At 45.1% G+C, this 22,041-nt stretch overlaps 1 protein-coding gene across 1 annotated transcript in view; it reads left to right on the forward strand.

The window, feature by feature from the left end:
* Nucleotides 1-22,041, forward strand: part of LOC124721738 (dihydropyrimidine dehydrogenase [NADP(+)]) — a 295,913-nt gene that overhangs the window by 185,891 nt on the left and 87,981 nt on the right. The window contains exons 14-15 of the mRNA XM_047246840.1: nucleotides 9,937-10,057; nucleotides 12,554-12,816. Coding sequence (XP_047102796.1) covers nucleotides 9,937-10,057; nucleotides 12,554-12,816 — 384 coding nt within the window. The remainder of the gene's footprint in view (nucleotides 1-9,936; nucleotides 10,058-12,553; nucleotides 12,817-22,041) is intronic.

Here is a 22,041-nt window from a genome sequence, read left to right on the forward strand (position 1 = left end):
AACATCGGGGACAGGCTACAACCCTGTCTCACTCCTTTCCCAACCACTGCTTCCCTTTCATGCCCCTCGACTCTTATAACTGCCATCTGGTTTCTGTACAAATTGTAAATAGCCTTTCGCTCCCTGTATTTTACCCCTGCCACCTTCAGAATTTGAAAGAGAGTATTCCAGTTAACATTGTCAAAAGCTTTCTCTAAGTCTACAAATGCTAGAAACGTAAGTTTGCCTTTTCTTAGTCTTTCTTCTAAGATAAGTCGTAAGGTTAGTATTGCCTCACGTGTTCCAACATTTCTACGGAATCCAAACTGATCTTCCCCGAGGTCGGCATCTACCAGTTTTTCCATTCGTCTGTAAAGAATTCGCGTTAGTATTTTGCAGCCGTGACTTATTAAACTGATAGTTCGGTAATTTTCACATCTGTCAACACCTGCTTTCTTTGGGATTGGAATTATTATATTCTTCTTGAAATCTCAGGGTATTTCGCCTGTCTCATACATCTTGCTCACCAGATGGTAGAATTTTGTCATGACTGGTTCTCCCAAGGCCATCAGTAGTTATAATGGAATGTTGTCTATTCCCGGGGCCTTGTTTCGACTCAGGTCTTTCAGTGCTCTGTCAAACTCTTCACGCAGTATCTTATCTCCCATTTCGTCTTCATCTACATCCTCTTCCATTTCCATAATATTGTCCTCAAGTACATCGCCCTTGTATAGACCCTCTATATACTCCTTCCACCTTTCTGCTTTCCCTTCTTTGCTTAGAACTGGGTTTCCATCTGAGCTCTTGATATTCATACAAGTGGTTCTCTTCTCTCCAAAGGTCTCTTTAATTTTCCTGTAGGCATTATCTATCTTACCCCTAGTGAGACAAACCTCTACATCCTTACATTTGTCCTCTAGCCATCCCTGCTTAGCCATTTTGCACTTCCTGTCGATCTCATTTTTGAGACGTTTGTATTCCTTTTTGCCTGCTTCATTTACTGCATTTTTATATTTTCTCCTTTCATCAGTTAAATTCAGTATTTCTACCGTCACCCAAGGACTTCTACTAGCCCTCGTCTTTTTACCTACTTGATCGTCTGCTGCCTTCACTACTTCATCCCTCAGAGCTACCCATTTTTCTTCTACTGTATTTCTTTCCCCCATTCCTGTCAATTGTTCCCTTATGCTCTCCCTCAAACTCTCTACAACCTCTGGTTCTTTCAGTTTATCCAGGTCCCATCTCCTTAAATTCCCACCTTTTTGCAGTTTCTTCAGTTTCAATCTGCAGTTCATAACCAATAGATTGTGGTCAGAATCCACATCTACCCCTGGAAATGTCTTACAATTTAAAACCTGGTTCCTAAATCTCTGTTTTACCATTATATAATCTATCTGATACCATTTAGTATCTCCAGGATTCTTCCAGGCATACAACCTTCTTTTATGATTCTTGAACCAAGTGTTAGCTATGATTAAGTTATGCTCTGTGCAAAATTCTACAAGGCGGCTTCTTCTTTTATTTCTTCCCCCCGATCCATATTCACCTACTATGTTTCCTTCTCTCCCTTTTCCTACTGGCGAATTCCAGTCACCCATAACTATTAAATTTTCGTCTCCCTTCACTACCTGAATAATTTCTTTTATCTCGTCATACATTTCATCAATTTCTTCATCATCTGCAGAGCTAGTTGGCATATAAACTTGTACTACTGTAGTAAGCATGGGCTTTGTGTCTATCTTGGCCACAATAATGCGTTCACTATGCTGTTTGTAGTAGCTTACCCGCTTATTCATTATTAAACCTACTCCTGCATTACCCCTATTTGATTTTGTATTTATAACCCTGTATGCACCTGACCAAAAGTCTTGTTCCTCCTGCCACCGAACTTCACTAATTCCCACTATATCTAACTTTAACCTATCCATTTCCCTTTTTAAATTTTCTAACCTACCTGTCCGATTAAGGGATCTGACATTCCACGCTCCGATCCGTAGAACGTCAGTTTTCTTTCTCCGATAACGACGTCCTCTTGAGTAGTCCCCGCCCGGAGATCCGAATGGGGGACTATTTTACCTCCGGAATATTTTACCCAAGAGGACGCCATCATCATTTAATCATACAGTAAAGCTGCATGTCCTCGGGAAAAATTACGGCTGTAGTTTCCCCTTGCTTTCAGCCGTTCGCAGTACCAGCACAGCAAGGCCGTTTTGGTTAATGTTACAAGGCCAGATCAGTCAATCATCCAGACTGTTGCCCCTGCAACTACTGAAAAGGCTGCTGCCCCTCTTCAGGAACGACACGTTTGTCTGGCTTCTCAACAGATACCCCTTCGTTGTGGTTGCACCTACGGTACGGCCATCTGTATCGCTGAGGCACGCAAGCCTCCCCACCAACGGCAAGGTTCATGGTTCATGGGGGGGACGAAAGCTTATGGGGCTTATTTTATGCTATTATTTACACCTTTCAGTGTCATTGCAGAAATAATAGACAACATTACGAATGAAGACGTGCTAGATATAGAGCAAAACAGTGGAATCACGTTCGCTGCTTATTTACTAGAGGATGACGATGGCAGTAATGCTGCTGCACTCCGCCACAGGCCGTGCATTATGAACAGGTGCTCGCTCGTGTTGAAAGATGCAATCGCCATACTCGAATTGCTTTTCAACAGTGGGAAGCAAGAAGGTGCTTAAAACATCAATGTAGGCCTGTGCTGTGATACATCAGCTTGTTGATCATTTTGTCTTATTCACTGAAATAATTATATCAACAATATATGTCGTGTGACTTATTAAAATGGCTCTCACTCATAAAGGAATTCTTCGATGCATATTTCTCGGAGATGGCAGAGCGTTCTACACTTAGGATCATTAAAACTGTCTCAGCGTACTTCGCATGCTTTGTGTCGCATTTTTTTGTCTGTGATTCCCCTGAGACACCAGTATTAATCGCACACTTTAAGGTGACCTTTTTCTAATCATTGAAATTCGGCTGACTCTGAGTTGCTACAGAATATTCACATTCGTTGCCAACGTAATAACATTGTGCGCCGTAGCATTAAAGTATCCGTTGGAAAATCAGTGTTAACTCATGAATGGTGTTCCGTGTTGTGATTATTATTATTACATAGAAAAAAGAGTGGAGAGGCTGTACCTGGTCCTTCTAGCGCCTCACCACCGACTTTTGTGTCACTTCTACGACACAATAACCCATCACATGTTCCTTTCTTTTAACTGTCCGGTCGTATTAATGTGACCATCTGTCTAAAACCTATTAACCACCTTTTGCTGTGCAGACCACTCCAATACGTGCACTAACAGGGTCAATGAGGTTTTGAAAGGTATCAACAGGGAGTGGAGCCATCCCGACACCAGTGGCGTAACCATCTGTGCTAGGTTTCTCAGTTGAGGAGCCAGGGCACGTACTGCCCGACACAGGTGGTCTTACAGATCCTCGATTGTTTTTTACCCCAAGGAGGAGTATGGTAAACTCATCCTGGTGCCCTTCAAACCACGGATGGTCAATGCGAGCTGAATAACACGTTGCATTTTCCAACTGGTAGATGCCATTGTGCCGAGAAAAAAACTGCATGTAGGAGTGGACATGGTTCCCAATGATAGATACATACACTACTGGCCAATAAAATTGCTACACCACGAAGATGACGTGCTACAGACGGGAAATTTAACCGTCAGGAAGAAGATGCTGTGATATGCAAATGATTAGCTTTTCAGAGCATTCACACAAGGTTGGCGCCAGTGGCGACACCTACAACGTGCTGACATGAGGAAAGTTTCCAACCGATTTCTCATACACAAACAGCAGTTGACCGGCGTTGCCTGGTGAAACGTTGTTGTGATGCCTCGTGTAATGAGGAGAAATGAGTACTATCACGTTTCCGACTTTGATAAAAATCGGATTGTAGCCTATCGCGATTGCGGTTTATCGTATCACGACATTGCTGCTCGCGTTGATGGAGAGCCAATGACTGTTAGCAGAATATGGAATCGGTGGCTTCAGGAGGGTAATACGGAACGCCGTGCTGGATCCCAACAGCCTCGTATCACTAGCAGTCGAGATGACAGCCATCTTATCCGCATGGCTGTAACGGATCGTGCAACCACGTCTCGATCCCTGAGTCAATAGATGGGGACGTTTGCAAGACAACAACCATCTGCACCAACAGTTCGACGACGTTTGCAGCAGCATGGACTATCAGCTCGGAGACCATGGCTGCGGTTACCCTTGACGCTGCATCACAGACAGGAGCGCCTGCGATGGTGTACTCAACGACGAACCTGGGTGCACGAATAACAAAACGTCATTTTTTCGGATGAATCCAGGTTCTGTTTACAGCATCATAATGGTCGCATCCGTGTTTGGCGACATCGCGGTGAACGCACATTGGAAGCGTGTATTCGTGATCGACATACTGGCGTGTTGGTATGGGGTGCCATTGGTTACACGTGTCGGTCACCTCTTGTTCGCATTGACGGCACTTTGAACAGTGGACGTTACATTTGAGATGTGTCACGACCCGTGACTCTACCCTTCATTCGATCCCTGTGAAACCCTACATTTCAGCAGGATGATGCGTGACCGCATGTTGCAGGTCCTGTACGGGTCTTTCTGGATACAGAAAATGTTCGACTGCTGCCCTGGCCAGCACATTCTCCAGATCCCTCACCAATTGAAAGCGTCTGGTCAATGGTGGCCGAGCAACTGGCGCGTCACAATATGCCAGTCACTACTCTTGATGAACTGTGGTATCGTGTTGAAGCTGCATGGGCAGCTGTACCTGTACACGCCATCCAAGCTCTGTTTGACTCAATGCCCAGGCGTATCAATGCCGTTATTACGGCCAGAGGTGGTTGTTCTAGGTACTGATTTCTCAGGATCTATGCTCCCAAATTGCGTGAAAATGTAATCACATGTCAGTTCTAGTATAATACACTCCTGGAAATTGAAATAAGAACACCGTGAATTCATTGTCCCAGGAAGGGGAAACTTTATTGACACATTCCTGGGGTCAGATACATCACATGATCACACTGACAGAACCACAGGCACATAGACACAGGCAACAGAGCATCCACAATGTCTGCACTAGTACAGTGTATATCCACCTTTCGCAGCAATGCAGGCTGCTATTCTCCCATGGAGACGATCGTAGAGATGCTGGATGTAGTCCTGTAGAACGGCTTGCCATGCCATTTCCACCTGGCGCCTCAGTTGGACCAGCGTTCGTGCTGGACGTGCAGACCGCGTGAGACGACGCTTCATCCAGTCCCAAACATGCTCAATGGGGGACAGATCCGGAGATCTTGCTGGCCAGGGTAGTTGACTTACACCTTCTAGAGCACGTTGGGTGGCACGGGATACATGCGGACGTGCATTGTCCCGTTGGAACAGGAAGTTCCCTTGCCGGTCTAGGAATGGTAGAACGATGGGTTCGATGACGGTTTGGATGTACCGTGCACTATTCAGTGTCCCCTCGACGATCACCAGTGGTGTACGGCCAGTGTAGGAGATCGCTCCCCACACCATGATGCCGGGTGTTGGCCCTGTGTGCCTCGGTCGTATGCAGTCCTGATTGTGGCGCTCACCTGCACGGCGCCAAACACGCATACGACCATCATTGGCACCAAGGCAGAAGCGACTCTCATCGCTCAAGACGACACGTCTCCATTCGTCCCTCCATTCACGCCTGTCGTGACACCACTGGAGGCGGGCTGCACGATGTTGGGGCGTGAGCGGAAGACGGCCTAACGGTGTGCGGGACCGTAGCCCAGCTTCATGGAGACGGTTGCGAATGGTCCTCGCCGATACCCCAGGAGCAACAGTGTCCCTGATTTGCTGGGAAGTGGCGGTGCGGTCCCCTACGGCACTGCGTAGGATCCTACGGTCTTGGCGTGCATCCGTGCGTCGCTGCGGTCCGGTCCCAGGTCGACGGGCACGTGCACCTTCCGCCGACCACTGGCGACAACATCGATGTACTGTGGAGACCTCACGCCCCACGTGTTGAGCAATTCGGCAGTACGTCCACCCGGCCTCCCGCATGCCCACTATACGCCCTCGCTCAAAGTCCGTCAACTGCACATATGGTTCACGTCCACGCTGTCGCGGCATGCTACCAGTGTTAAAGACTGCGATGGAGCTCCGTATGCCACGGCAAACTGGCTGACACTGACGGCGGCGGTGCACAAATGCTGCGCAGCTAGCGCCATTCGACGGCCAACACCGCGGTTCCTGGTGTGTCCGCTGTGCCGTGCGGGTGATCATTGCTTGTACAGCCCTCTCGCAGTGTCCGGAGCAAGTATGGTGGGTCTGACACACCGGTGTCAATGTGTTCTTTTTTCCATTTCCAGGAGTGTATATTTGTTCAATGAATACCCGTTTATCATCTGCATTTTTTGTTGGTGTAGCAATTTTAATGGCCAGTAGTGTACTTGTGTTCATCAATTGTGCCTTCCAAAACGACGAGATCTCCCTGGAAATGCCACGAGAACATTCCCCAGACAATAACGCTGCCACCTCAAGTCTGGACCCTTCTGATGATTGCTGCAGAGCGATGCAGTGCTCGTGTTATCCAGAAGTGTGACGTAATGTACCTTCGTACATGCATGCATGCAATATTGTGTTTATCTGCCGACACCGGGCAAGCGACTTGCAATGAAGATGTCTCCACTGCACTGGAATATGCAGAATGAATGTATGAGTGCAGGTTGTAGACTCTTGGTTAATGACATATGGCCGTGAGATGTGCATAGATACCCAAATGGTAAGGCGACCGACCGCTCGTGATAAGCGGGACATCTGGATTCGAGTCCTGGTCTGGCACAAACTTTCGTTGTCATCATTTCATTATAAAGCTGATGTTTTTCCATATTCACAACTGCGAATACATTGTATGTATTGTTGCATGATGTTTGCTTTCAGACATTTCACGCCATACACGCAAACGGTCATCTGTCTGATGGAACACTAAACGTGATTCATCTGAGAAAGCCACATGTCGCCACTCAGTGGACGTCCAGTTTCGGTACTGGTGTGCAAATTCCAGCCTGCGTCACTGATGAACAGCAGCAACAACCAAGAACCAGGCACCTGCTGCAGAGAGCCACACGCATCAATGTTCGCTGAATGGTCTTTGAGGAGACACTGTTGGTAGTCGCTTGGTTCATCTGGGCAGTCAGCTGCTCAACAGCTGCACGTCTATTCGCCCGTACACATCTCCGTAGCCGTTTTTCACCCACGTCATCTATGGCCCATGATGCAGCACAGTTGGCTGATTGGCTGATTTGGTGGAGGAGACCGGACAGCGAGGTCATCGGTCTCATCGGATTAGGGAAGGATGGGGAAGGAAGTCCGCCGTGCCCTTTCAAAGGAACCATCCCGGCATTTGCCTGAACCGATTTAGGAAAATCACGGAAAACCTAAATCAGGATGGCCGGACGCGGGATTGAACCGTCGTCCTACCGAATGCGAGTCCAGTGTGCTAACCACTGCGCCACCTCGCTCGGTTGCAGCACAGTTACATCAGCTCCAGTTGTGGACAGCGTCATTTTGCCATGCATGGTGCACTTTAACAACGACAGCGCTCGAACAGTTTACGAACTAAACTGTGTTGGAAATGTTTCCAGCCTTGGCACGAAAGACAATGATCATGCCCATTTTGGATGTTAGTTAAATTACTCAGTTTCTGCATTATGATTATGACTGTACTGTTTTCGGCGTCCCCCGATACTTATTACATACCCTCCTCTGCTAGTGCTCCCACCTGCCGTCTGTGAGCTGTTACTGCACCTTGACGTCGAACATCTTACTGGGCCGTGTATAAGGTTATCTGGCTGTTCTGGGAGGAGGTGGGGCTTGTTCCAGCAATCAGTGTGCTATGAGCCGATCGCAAGGTTTCGCTATAGCATCAATCCCAATAGGGCCATCTTAAAGTGTGCGATTAGTACCTACCTAACGAGTGGCCGCACTTCCCCCGTCACCATGTAACACGCCCGGAGTACTATTGGGTGGGGGTGGTACCTTAAACTGGTTGTCGTTTCGTGACCGTTGCTTGACCGTGCTCCCTGTCCACACCACGTACCTGATAATCCCGCGGCAGTCGTACTGTTCTGCCCCACACTGCTGTTGGCTTGCCAGAAAGTATCTATCGAAATATGAAAGCGGGTTTAGGGGAGCCACTCAACGTTAAAACACAACACTGTCCTATGTCTGGTATGAACATCTATATTCTGACACGATATGGAAACCACAGGTTGCACTGTTTACACTCTATATCGTAAATGTCTATCCCAATTAATGATCTTGATGATTAACAGTTCAAAAAGATCATTCGGACGAGCGTACTCGTAACCGACACGACGCGGGTGATAGTTGATGATGCGGAAGCCGAATGATCGAACGAAAGTTCTTACGCTCGTCACACATAGAGATATCTGGAAATAGTCCTCCTTGTCACTAGTGATGATATAACACTGTTCGTAAAGCTAATTTTTCAGTTCTCAGTTCTCACTTGTACGAGCGTGCGCGTAACCGTCGCGGCGCGATTGATTGTTGATAATGCGGAAACGCGATGATCGAAGGCACGTCCTCACGCTCGCTACAAGACACTGGCACTTGACTGCACTCTTTTATGGTAACTAATTTCTACTGATTCACATCAGTTCATTCTGGGAGGCCGAACACGGCGCGGATGATTGATACTGTGCCACACGCAGCGAGTGGATACACAAATACGTTCTCGGCGGCACTGCTCATTTTTTATTACATCTTGACGCACTTTCCTCTGAATTACTTCCATATTTAATCACTTTACTGTAACAGCACTTGTAGCAACACTTCAACCTGAATACTAACAATGCTTCCTACATGCAGAGCTACACACTACACAACATAACAGTTTCGTGTCCCATGCTCAACTCTCTACAGACGCGGCTGCCCGCAAAGATACTCCACAACTAAGCCAGCGATATGACAATACGCTTACAACCATCAAGCGACGTCATACTCATCGCCACCTGTTGTTCTTAATGAGCAATACCTAGGAGCGCTTTGCCAACACCATGCACAGTAACTGCTCTTGTGCCGCCAGCTGCGTCTGCCAGCTGCTGTAGCCCATAACAAAAATCAATAAAAAATTACTTATGTGCGAGTAGTCGTATCCTGCCGTCATCTTGTATCAACATGCATCAACCCTCATCAATCCATACATTGACACGAATTCAGTAAAAAATGGTTGTCTCAATACCACACTACACTTTCCGATCTTTAAACACTCAGTCGCGAGTATTTCAGACTACACATATGATTTGAATATGACTGAGGTCACACCTGGCAGACGCACAGTGAAAATTAAGTGCCCAGATGACATGAATTCGATTATAATTAACTGATATGCTACGTTTTTTATGTAAGTGACGAAGACTCACTAGAGAACGGCAAAACAAACCGAAATCTGGGTCATGAATAAATACATTGAAAAACTGCCCAAGAGGGAACTGTTACATTATAGAAGAATGAGTGAAATCCGATACACCCATGTTAACTGTCTCTCATACTAATTCGCTTCATACGGCCCGGTTCAAAACTTATCTTGCCTGAACACAGAACTGAGAAATGTGACGAGTAGATTAAGACACTGGACTCCATTACAGTGGAGCGGGATTCAAATCCCTGCCTATCCATAGAGTATTAAGTTTTCTGTGATTTCCCTAAATCTGTTATGGCAACTCCCGTAATACGTGTGAAAATGACACATCTGATTTCCTTACCCAGTCCGAGATTGTGCTCCGTCTCTAAAGACCTTATCGTCAACAGGACATTAATCCTTAATATTCCTTCTTTCCTTTTTATTTTACTTCTTTATTTATTTTTTACCAACAACAATTTTCCACTGCTGGGCAGTGAGCCAGCTGAGTGACTGACGCTTCTCTACCGCAGGATCCGAATCTGGTGCGCAGCATTGCTACGTGGGTGAGAGCCGCTGTGAAAATTCCGTTCTTCGTCAAACTGACGCCCAACATCACCGACATCGTCAGCATCGCCAGAGCGGCTTACGAAGGTATGTCATTTAGACCGTAATTCGTCTGCATACAGCTCTTTGCTGGAACGTGGTCTGTGTTGTAAGGTACGCAATGTGGACTGAAGTCTCGGGAAACGATACTGAAAACCTTACGTGTGATGTCGGACCAAGTGTAGAAAGCTATACACGATGTTCCAAATACGTAGGACTGAAAATATACGGACTGTGAAGGATCCTAATCTCAGTATTTTGTGATACCAATGCTTGGAAAATAATATTACAGTCGGTACTGGCTATTGAATGCAAAATACGTGCGAGCCATGCTTTAGAAACTGTTTGTTTCTTAACAAATAGCTGCTAAACGGTTTACAGTTTGTGAATGATTCTCGAATCTTGATCATTACTCGTTACAGGAACCCGCAGACATACGTGGGGCGTAGGGATGCAGTGCCTGGGAGTCGATCGGATGCAAAAACAAAAGTCCCGCAAAACTTTAATCGTCGTGCGTGGAAATTTACGACAGACAACATCGTTAAAACCGCAGAGAAATGGCGAATAATCTCGAGAAGTAAGGGTTTGCTTAGTAAAATTTGAGGATATGTTGTTGAATCGCGATTTAGAAGATTCGTCAATAAGCCTGTAAAATGCTCACTTTCGAAGATCAAAGAGTAGAGTGTGCTGGAGGTGAAGCAATTATGCCTAATTCATGCTAACAAAATACTGTAACATTGAAAAGTGTGCAATGACAAACACGCGAAGTTCGTTCAGATAACTTACTGGAATTCAGCCGGGTGACGCCGTCGAACACCCCAATATTTCGACAGGTGACCACCCTGTCGTTATCAAGACAAAACTGCAGCAACTGAGCTCTGTGCAAGTGAATTTAAAACCTCGGATTGCACAGCAGTTCCGGAAATATACGCACACACACACACACACACACACACAACTGTAAACACTAGCGCCACCACACAAGTAAGGCACCCAAGACCGCACGGCTACCCCCATCGGACGTTCGAGTGCTCCTTCGGGCATGGGTGTGTGTGTTGTCCTTAGCGTAACTTGGATTAAGAAGTGTTTAAGCTTAGGGACAGATGACCTCAGTAGTTCGGTCCCATAGAACTTACCACAAATTTCCAAATTTCCAATCGGACCGTGCTCTCTGCGGTATTCAAACCGAGCTTCAGACTGACCACAGCCTTACTAGGTTGGTTAGTTACTCCGTGTCATACTTCTTTGCTTCAAGTTTTACAAGGGGAGGCCGCCAATTGTGAAATTCAGATTCGATTCATACTGCGCATAATAAAAGCTCATGGCCAGAGGTGTAATGTGGCAAAGCACCAAGATGCACTTCTCAGCCGTTGTCGAGAAAATCGACAGTTAAAAGAAACCGTTGCAGTGAAATACTCTCTACGATTGATAGTTCTCTACAGCGTCGTGGCGCAGCGGTAAGCGCTCGGGTTCGTAATCCGAAGGTCGCCGGATCGAATCTCGCGCTATGCAACCCTTTTTTTTAGTATTTGTTTTTTATAATTCAAATATATATATATATATATATATATATATATATATATATATATATATATATATATATAATTCCCGGCAATCAGTTGCAACAATTATGCATATAATAAGTTGTTGAAAATCGTCTGTCGTGGAAAAACTGGCGACTTCGAACATCATTATGTTTTCCGCAAACAAAGTTGTATTTCACAAATGTTATTAATTGTCTTCATAATGTTGACCACGTATAGTTAACGGAAGACGTAGAAACGATATTCCGAGACGAATACGTATAGCGTAAGTCAAACGTTCGAATTAGAATAGAGACCCCACGAACACAAATTTGCTGTGGCAGGTATGAAATATAGACTCCGTTACTCGCTCGTTACACTTGAATGACAGATGTTGAATGGGCCGAAACGAGCCGCCGCATAGCAGCGTAGTTGCCTGCTAACTTCGAAAGAAGGTAGATGCGGTCCCTAGCGCAACTTATAACATTGTCGAAAATCAGTGCGGACGGGAGAGCTTTGGTACACCCTGTTAAAAAAAAACGGAAAAATGGAGGCGGTACAATTGGAGAGCGATCCGCCTTCATCAACATGCATAAGCAATTCATTAATACTTATATATATATATATATATATATATTTGAATTACAAAAAACTAATAATAAAAAAATTGCATGGCGCGACATTCGATCCGGCGACCTTTGGATTACGAACCCGAGCGCTTACCGCTGCGCCACGACGCTGTAGAGAATTATTAATCGTCGAGAGTGTTTCACCGCAACGGTTTCTTTTAACTGTCGATTTTCTCGATAACGGCTGAGAAGTGCATCTTGGTGCTTTGCCACATTACACCTCTGGCCATGAGCTTTTATTATGCACAGTATGAATCGAATCTGAATTTCACAATTGGCGGCCTCCCCTTGCTAGTGGATAGACGGGTAGGAAGCAACTTGGACGGCACTGCCCTACCGTCCCAGCACCTGCGCTGCTGCCCTACTGAAACTGTACTGGTGGTCCGACACAGGCAAGGCGGACGGGGTGTCGGCGATCAATACGGTGTCGGGGCTGATGCGACTGCACGCGGACGGGTCGCCGTGGCCGGCGGTGGGCTCGCAGCGGCGCACCACGTACGGCGGCGTGTCGGGCGCGGCTACGCGGCCCATGGCTCTGCGGGCCATCTCGGCCGTGGCGCGAGAGCTGCCGGGCTTCCCCATCCTCGGCATCGGCGGCGTCGACTCTGCCGACACCGCCTTCCAGTTCCTCAGCGCCGGCGCCTCCGTCGTCCAGGTCAGGCTGGCTTACCGAGCCCCTCCGCCTTCTGTTCCTTTCATTTCTCCTCAACTACTACCGAGCACTGATGCTACTTCTTTATCTTCTCGCCTTAAGACCTTCTTGGGGCCACGTTCCAATATTAGTTTTTTAATGCCTTCTTGTTCTTTCCTTTCCTTTCGATATGCCTCCATTGTTTCATTATACAGGGTGATTCAAAAAGAATACCACAACTTTAGGAATTTAAAACTCTGCAACGACAAAAGACAGAGCTAAGCACTATCTGTCGGCGAATTAAGGGAGCTATAAAGTTTCATTTAGTTGTACATTTGTTCGCTTGAGGCGCTGATGACTAGGCGTCAGCGTCAGTTGATGCTAAGATGGCGACCGCGCAACAGAAAGCTTTTTGTGTTATTGAGTACGGCAGAAGTGAATCGACGACAGTTGTTCAGCGTGCATTTCGAACGAAGTAAGGTGTTAAACCTCCTGATAGGTGGTGTATTAAACGTTGGTATAAACAGTTTACAGAGAATGGGTGTTTGTGCAAAGGGAAAAGTTCTGGACGGCCGAGAACGAGTGATGAAAATGTAGCACGCATCCAGCAAGCATTTGTTCGCAGCCCAGGAAAATCGACTCGCAGAGCTAGCAGAGAGCTGCAAATTCCACAATCAACTGTATGGAGAGTCCTACGAAAAAGGTTAGTTATGAAACCTGAACATCAACTACCCGAGGCGATGGATCGGCCGCCAGGCAGCCCGTGACAGAGCACTTCATCACTGGCCTCCAAGAAGCCCTGATATTACCCACTGCGATTTTTTATTATGGGGGTATGTTAAGGATGTGGTGTTTCGGCCACCTCTCCCAGCCACCATTGATGATTTGAAACGAGAAATAACAGCAGCTATCCAAACTGTTATGCCTGATATGCTACAGAGAGTGTGGAACGAGTTGGAGTATCGGGTTGATATTGCTCGTGTGTCTGGAGGGGGCCATATTGAACATCTCTGAACTTGTTTTTGAGTGAAAAAAAAACCTTTTTAAATACTCTTTGTAATGACGTATAACAGAAGGTTATATTATGTTTCTTTCATTAAATACACATTTTTAAAGTTGTGGTATTCTTTTTGAATCACCCTGTGTTTTCGTTTTCCTGTCTTCAAATCACTTTCTCCCAATTTTCTTTTCTTTCTTGCTTTCTTTCGCTTGTGCCGTTGTTCCCGCGGAGAAGCAGGGTCGGCACGGTTGATCGGATGTGGCAATGTTAGTTGAAGGGGTGGCCGGATGCCCTTCCTGCCGCCACCCCGTACCCCCCCCCCCCCCCCGGGAAGGAATTAATGTACGCCAACTGTCTGCGACTAGTGTAATCCGTGGAATAGTGCGAAAGTGTTCAGATGTCTGCGAGCCGTGTAATGAGGCGGGATGTGAGGACCAGCCCGGTATTCACCTAGGGGGATGTGGAAAACCGCCTAAAACCACATCCAGGCTGGCCGGCACACCGGCCCTCGTCGTTAATCCGCCGGGCGGATTCGATGCGCGGCCGGCGCGCCTACCCGAGTCCAGGAAGCAACGCGTTGGCGCGCTCGGCAAACCTGGCGGGTTCCCAATTTTCTTTTCTAAATGTGTTAAATGATTTCATCTTACTTTTAGCTCTTAGTGTTTTATTTTACGATTGCAGTTTCGGTATTTGTGCCATTTTCAAGCATCTACATAACGTAATACAACGTATTGAGAATAATGTAAAGTGCGGTTAACGGTACATACAGCCAATTTTGTAGTTTGTTGACATTCATATTCTTACAAGATTTCTGACATAAGTTGATGTTAGGTAGAGATGACAATGAATATGCACATGAAAGAACAGCTAGTCAGCGGTACCAGTCAATATTCTCTTTTATGTCCCTCAATTTCGAGTGGATTGTATATAACACTACAGTTTGACTATCTAAGAGTGTGCACTTGTAATATATTAGAGTAAATGTCTAAAGCAGGGCTTCCCAACATGTGGTCCACGGACCCCTTAGGGGTCCGTCGGCTCTTTCTAGGGGGTCCGCGGCCACCTTTCACCAAATCGTGTAAAATAATGAATAAAATTATTCAATAAAAATTTGAACAAATTCATCACTTCTTTTCGTGTGAAAAACATGTGTACTTTTACTTCAGGTCGTATTCCCAAGCAGCCTTTGCGGTTCCTAAATGAGAACGCATACACAGTTTAGTGCCTGAGCCGGCGGGTGTGGCCGTGCGGTTCTAGGCGCTTCAGTCTGGAACCGCGTGACTGCTACGGTCGCAGGTTCGAATCCTGCCTCGGGCATGGATGTGTGTGATGTCCTTAGGTTAGTTAGGTTTAATTAGTTCTAAGTTCTAGGGGACTGATGACCACAGATGTTAAGTCCCATAGTGCTCAGAGCCATTTGAACCATTTTTTAGTGCCTGAGAATGCGGCTTCTCTGATCGACTCTTTCGCAACAATACGGGGGTCGTTTGAGCGCCGGCTCACGGCGCTGGATGCGCTGAAACCTTTTACGCATGAGCGGAGCGAGCTTTGTCGACCAATTACAGCGCTCGCTGGCACGTATGCGGCCCCAGGCATCATTAAGTGTTAAACTTGCTTTGTCAGTGCACTACCTATTTCATAACTCGATTTTTGACCTTCAAGTTTTTTCATTTATCTCTAAACTAAAGACTATTAATACTTAGGGGGGGGGGGGGGGGGGGTCATTGGGAACATGGCACTTACATTAAGAAGCTTTCAGTTCCCATGCTTTAGCTCTGAAATTTAAAGTTACTGTGCTCTTGACTGACTAGGGGTCCGCCATGGATTTTCGACTGAAGAAGGGGTCCGCCAGCTGAAAAGGTTGGGAAACCCTGGTCTAAAGCAACCGAGAAAATTTTTGTTTCTGAGGACCGTTTGTTCATTACGTATGTATTGTGGTTGTTCATTGAATGCGCTATAAATTCCAATCTTTTCTACAGCCATTAACGATTAAGGATTCCTCGATGCTTCTGGTGTTATGATCGTAGTTTCGTATATGTGCACTAAATGAAGATTTACAGTTTTCGCTTATATTTGTGTGCTCCCTCAATCTGGTGAGGAAACATCTACCTCTTTGCCCCACATAGAAACTTTCACGTTCACCACATCTGATTTATAAATACCTGATTGTGTAAATGGTTTTGTTTTGTGGGTGGTGTGTCTGACTAGTGTCAAAATTGTTCAAATGGCTCTGAGCACTATGGGACTTAACATCTGAGGTCATCAGTCCCCTATAACTTAGAACTACTTAAACCTAACTAACCTAAGGACATCACACACATCCATGCCCGAGGCAGGATTCGAACCTGCGACCGTAGCAGTCGCGCGGTTCCGGTCTGAAGCGCCTAGAACCGCTCGGCCACCACGGCCGGCTGACTAGTGTCCCTACTTTGTGCGGACGCCGATTCGCACATTAGCTTTGCGAAAATTATTAACTGTTCTGTCTGATATGGCTCAATAATGAGGTAAAGCAGTGTATTTCGTTTTTTCTGGCGCTTCTTCTCTTTTTAATGTTCTTTCTTTATCTATATTGTTGCTTTTGTTATGCAATTTTTAGCATACATTTTGTCTACGATATCAACAATATTGGTTACTATATGTTTTCGTAAACACAACTCTCCCGTAATTCCGTTCTGTTCTAATGGGAGGTTAATGATTCTGGTTCTCTGATGTGTATATTACGTTCTTATCTCCGCCTAACGTCAACCTGTATGACAAAAACTTTGAAGCATAGACAGAGGTGACGAAAGTCATGGGATAGCGATATGGACATGCACGAATGGCGGCAATACAGCGTACACAGTGTATAAAATGGCACTGCGTTAACGGAGCTTTCATTTGTACTCAGGTGATTCACGTGAAAAGCTTTCCAATGTGATTATGACCGCAAGACAGGAATTAACAAACTTTGAACTCGGAATAGTAGTTGGAGTTAGACGCATGGGACAATCGATTTCGTAAATCGTTAGAGAATTCAATACTTCGAGATCCGCAGAATCAAGAGTGTGCCAAGAATACCAAATTTCAGGTATTACTTCTCACCACATACAACGAAGTGGCCGACGACCTTCACTTAACAACCGAAAGCAGCGGCGTTTGCGTAGAGTTGCTGTGCGAGCAGCCAAGCAACACTTGAAACGTCTCTGTGGAGTCGTTTCATAAGACGCTTGTCTCACTGGATTCTGTGCATCTTATTCTGTCCACCGCCTGATTGCGGTTTAATTCATTAACTTTCCCAGAAAGACTGAGCAATCAAAGTAAGGCTTATTAAATGACATTATGTTTGATTTTCTTTGTGTTCCATAGGAAATCATGACCTGTATTTATTACGTTTTTCCCTTCACCCTATCCTATGTGTGCGTAAATGTGACTGAATGAGTGTTTTTACGTGTGGTTTCGGGTTTCTTTTATGGGAGACACTGAGTTGTTTGACGTCTGCTAGGAGCAGGTGATGTTTGCTTCTCGTTTGGAGGGTAGCACAGGATGACCAACTTAGGATCCCAGTACCTGGATAGAGAGGTTTACCCCTTTTAGTCTGAGGTTGGTTTGTCTGTCAGGTTGGTGGCAGAAGCCTACCCCTTTGGTAGCTTCCGTTGCACCGGTAATTAAGCGAAGCCCGGTGGAGAAAGGACACTCTGCAGCTAGCGGTTGGTGAGTACAGTTCGTAGCTCCTAGAGAGGGTTTCTGCCTTGCCGAGTTAATATAATTTCGTGACGGCAAAATCATTCTGCTATTGCACCATTAAAATTTCTTACATTTGTGTCTGATTTAATGTCTAATTTCTCAACAGTTAACTCGTAATCAAGTTTACCACGTGCTGAAGTTCGGCCGTTCGTAAGCGGCAGGCGCGGATTCCATGTCGTATATCTACTATACAAACCTTGCGAATCGGATAGACCTATTTCCAAGCTGGTGCATGAGCATAATGGTGATAGGTATCTCTCTGAACTATTTCTGTCTTGGGTATGTAGATGGATTATTGAATTATTGTGTTCCAATTCCCTTTTGTGTGTTTTTCCTATTTAATTGCGCTATTCTACCATTTTTGGCGAATTACTTAGTTAAATTTTTCATTCAGACACCACTCATGTGTATTCATAGGGTGTGCATCAAATTCAGTAATGAAATAAATGTGCTACGTAAAAGATAAACTCTGCGTCCTTTATCTACATCTACATCTACATTTATACTCCGCAAGCCACTGTCATTACCTCCCTTTCCTGTTCCAGTCGCGTATGGTTCGCGGGAAGAACGACTGTCTGAAAGCCTCCGTGCGCGCTCTAATCTCTCTAATTTTACATTCGTGATCTCCTCGGGAGGTATAAGTAGGGGGAAGCAATATATTCGATACCTCATCCAGAAACGCACCCTCTCGAAACCTGGACAGCAAGCTACACCGCGATGCAGAGCGCCTCTCTTGCAGAGTCTGCCACTTGAGTTTATTAAACATCTCCGTAACGCTATCACGGTTACCAAATAACCCTGTGACGAAACGCGCCGCTCTTCTTTGGATCTTCTCTATCTCCTCCGTCAAACCGATCTGGTACGGATCCCACACTGATGAGCATTACTCAAGTATAGGTCGAACGAGTGTTTTGTAAGCCACCTCCTTTGTTGATGGACTACATTTTCTAAGGACTCTCCCAATGAATCTCAACCTGGTACCCGCCTTACCAACAATTAATTTTATATGATCATTCCACTTCAAATCGTTCCGCACGCATACTCCCAGATATTTTACAGAAGTAACTGCTACCAGTGTTTGTTCGCTATCATATAATCATACAATAAAGGATCCTTCTTTCTATGTATTCGCAATACATTACATTTGTCTATGTTAAGGGTCAGTAGCCACTCCCTGCACCAAGTGCCTATCCGCTGCAGATCTTCCTGCATTTCGCTACAATTTTCTAATGCTGCAACTTCTCTGTATACTACAGCATCATCCGCGAAAAGCCGCATGGAACTTCCGACAGTATCTACTAGGTCATTTATATATATTTATCTTTCTCATTGATGCCAGTTTTCAAATTAATTTTCTATTCCTGATTTTTTTAAAGTTTATCTGCTTGCTTGTGATGAACAAAAATGGGAGAAAATCAATTTAATTAAACAAGCTCATTGATATACGACTTATAATGCTGTTCATCTTGTTAGTGACTTTAAAAAATTACATGCTTATAATTAAATTCTTAATTTAATTGAACTGATAATTTCCAATTCGATCTTTTCTTAATTGTTAGGAAGGGCTTGGGCTGGTGGCGACCCTGTAATTTTTAAATTTATAATTCTCCTTGTGAGGTGGCTTAACCAGAAATTGCGCACAAGGCTTACATATCCACTATTCCTGGTACGTCACGTATGTCGAGCCTTGGCTAGGATCCGTTTAGAGTTCTACATACATACTTTACACAGTACGTCAAATAACAACAGAAATCAATGTGGGATGTATGACGAACGTATTCGTTAGGACAGTGTTGCGAAATCTGGCGTTAACAGCCTATGGCAGCAGACGACGGAAGTGAATTCCTTTGCTAACAGGACGACATCGCCTCCAGAGCTTATCCTGAGCTTGGACTCTAGACGACTGGCAAACCGTAGCCTGGTCATATGAGTCCCGACTTCAGTTAGTAAGAGCTGATGGTAGGATTCGACTCTGGCGCAGATCCCACAAAGCCGCTGACCCACGTTGTCAACAAGGCACTGTGCAAGTTGTGGTTACATGGAATGGACTGAGGCCTCTGGCTGTTCGGCTACTTGGAGACCATTTGCACCCATTCGTGGAGGTCATGTTCCCAAACAACGATGAAATTTTTATGGATGACTATGCACCATGTCACCGAACCACAATTGTTCGCAGTTGGTTAAAAGAACATTCTGAACAGTTCGAGCGAATAATCTGGCCACCCAGATTGCCCGATATGAATCCTAGCAATCATTTATGAGACAATAGAGAGGTCAGTTCCTGCACCAGCTACACTTCCTCAGTCGTGGAGGGCTATAGAGGCAGCATGGTTCAGTATTTCTGCAGGGCACTTCCAACGACTTGTTGAGTCCATGCTACGTCCAGTTGCTGCCCTACGCCTGGCAAAAGAAGGTCCGACACGATATTAGGAGGCATCGTATGAAGTTGTCACCTTAGTGCGCCGGCCGCGATGGTCTAGCGGTTCTAGGCGCGCAGTCCGGAACCGCGCGACTACTACGGTCGCAGGTTCGAATCCTGCCTCGGGCATGGATGAGTGTGATGTCCTTAGGTTAGTTAGGTTTAAGTAGTTCTAAGTTCTAGGGGACTGATGACCACAGATGTTAAGTCCCATAGTGCTCAGAGCCATTTTTTTGTCACCTTAGTGCATGAATTCAAGAAACTACAAAATTGGCTGTGTGTACTGTTAATTCCACTTTACATTGTTCTCATTACGTTTTTCATATTTTGTGGATGCTTGAAAATGGCAAAAATATTGAAACTGCAATCGTAAAATAAAACACTAACAGCAAAATGACATCACTTAAAAAATTTATACAACTGAGGACTCATATTACAAGAAAGTAATTTTCTTTTCCCTCCTGCTGGCAACTCTCCCAGGTTTTCCCGAAAAATCTCTGTTTCCAGCACTTCTCTTACGTTATTCTTTTCCATGTTCATTTCCTAACGTCTTGAAAACAGGTGGTTGTTAATTACTTTTCCCTGAGTTGTTTTAAGATCTGCTTGGTGGGTCTATTGTCATTAACTCTGTAAATTTGTTCAAAAATATAGTAGTAATCTCCTCTTCCTTGCTGTTTTTATTTGTTTTCTGTGTTCTGATAAATGTCATCGTTACTTATTAGTTTCCAAAGTACTGCATTTATTTGAAGACCTAACATTTATTATTGCTTCTAATCCTTCTAGCCGCGCGGGATTAGCCGAGCGGTGAGCCGGCAAGGTAACTCAGCGTGTTCGGTCAGAGGATTAGCTGCCCTCTGTAATAAAAAAAACTGACTTAATGGGTCAAGCCGGCCGAAGTGGCCGTGCGGTTAAAGGCGCTGCAGTCTGGAACCGCAAGTCCGCTACGGTCGCAGGTTCGAATCCTGCCTCGGGCATGGATGTTTGTGATGTCCTTAGGTTAGTTAGGTTTAACTGGTTCTAAGTTCTAGGGGACTAATGACCTCAGCAGTTGAGTCCCATAGTGCTCAGAGCCATTTGAACCAGCCATTAATGGGTCAACGACGAACTGAAACTGGTGTCTTGCGACGTCCGCCCCGAGCAGATACAACGAACGAAAACGAACAAAATGAGATTTAAAAAAAAAGCAGTCTAAGGAGATACAGTCATGGACCGTGCGGCTTGTCCCGGCGGAGGTTTGAGTCCTCCCTCGGGCGTGGGTGTGTGTGTTTCTCCTTAGGATAATTTAGGTTAAGTGGTGTGTAAGCTTAGGGACTGATGACCTTAGCAGTTAAGTCCCAAAAGATTTCACACACATTTGAACATTTTAATCCTTCTAGTTTTCGAGCTCATAATTTATTACTAGGCATTCGCTAGCAAGCAGACATTCTGGTTTTACTGATGTGTTGTCGTTCTTTAATTTAAGTTTTTTGATAAGCACTTCCTGTTGTAAGTATTCTTAGTTATACCATTCGCATTTTCCATCTGGTTTATCGTTTCCTCTAAAGCAGATTTTTCTAAACCAATTTCTCGAATAGTCTCCTCCAAATATTTACATTTTTTACCTTTTCTGGTATTTAATGCTACATTATTAGCATTGCCACTTTTAAGCTACACAGCTTTAGACTAGTAAAACAACAAAATTTAAAGTAAGCGATTGTGTCTCCAGAGACACAAAAGTTATTTGTATGGACGTACCGTTTATACATTAAACAAAGGCAATTTCATTTTCTTACATGAAAGGCTATATCTTAATCTACCCAAAACTATTTTCTGCAGCCTTAAAAGGGTTCTTCAGATAACACAAACTGTGTTTAAGAAAGAATTAGCATTAATGGATCTTATCTGAAACACCTTCGATTAATAGATGACGCTGTTTTGCTTGCTTCTTGATCCTGAAGAACATCAACAAAGAATGAAGAAGCTGAATAGAGCAACTAAAATCACCGCACAATTTATTTGTCACCCCTTGTATTGTATTGAACTGGGGACCTAGAAACGATGGAAAGGCTTCGTCCCCGCCGTAGCCTGTGATACACAACCCCACAACGCCCCCCACCAACGTCTCACA

This window comes from Schistocerca piceifrons, chromosome X (assembly GCF_021461385.2).
Source record: "Schistocerca piceifrons isolate TAMUIC-IGC-003096 chromosome X, iqSchPice1.1, whole genome shotgun sequence".
NCBI classification, from domain to species: Eukaryota; Metazoa; Arthropoda; class Insecta; order Orthoptera; family Acrididae; genus Schistocerca; species Schistocerca piceifrons.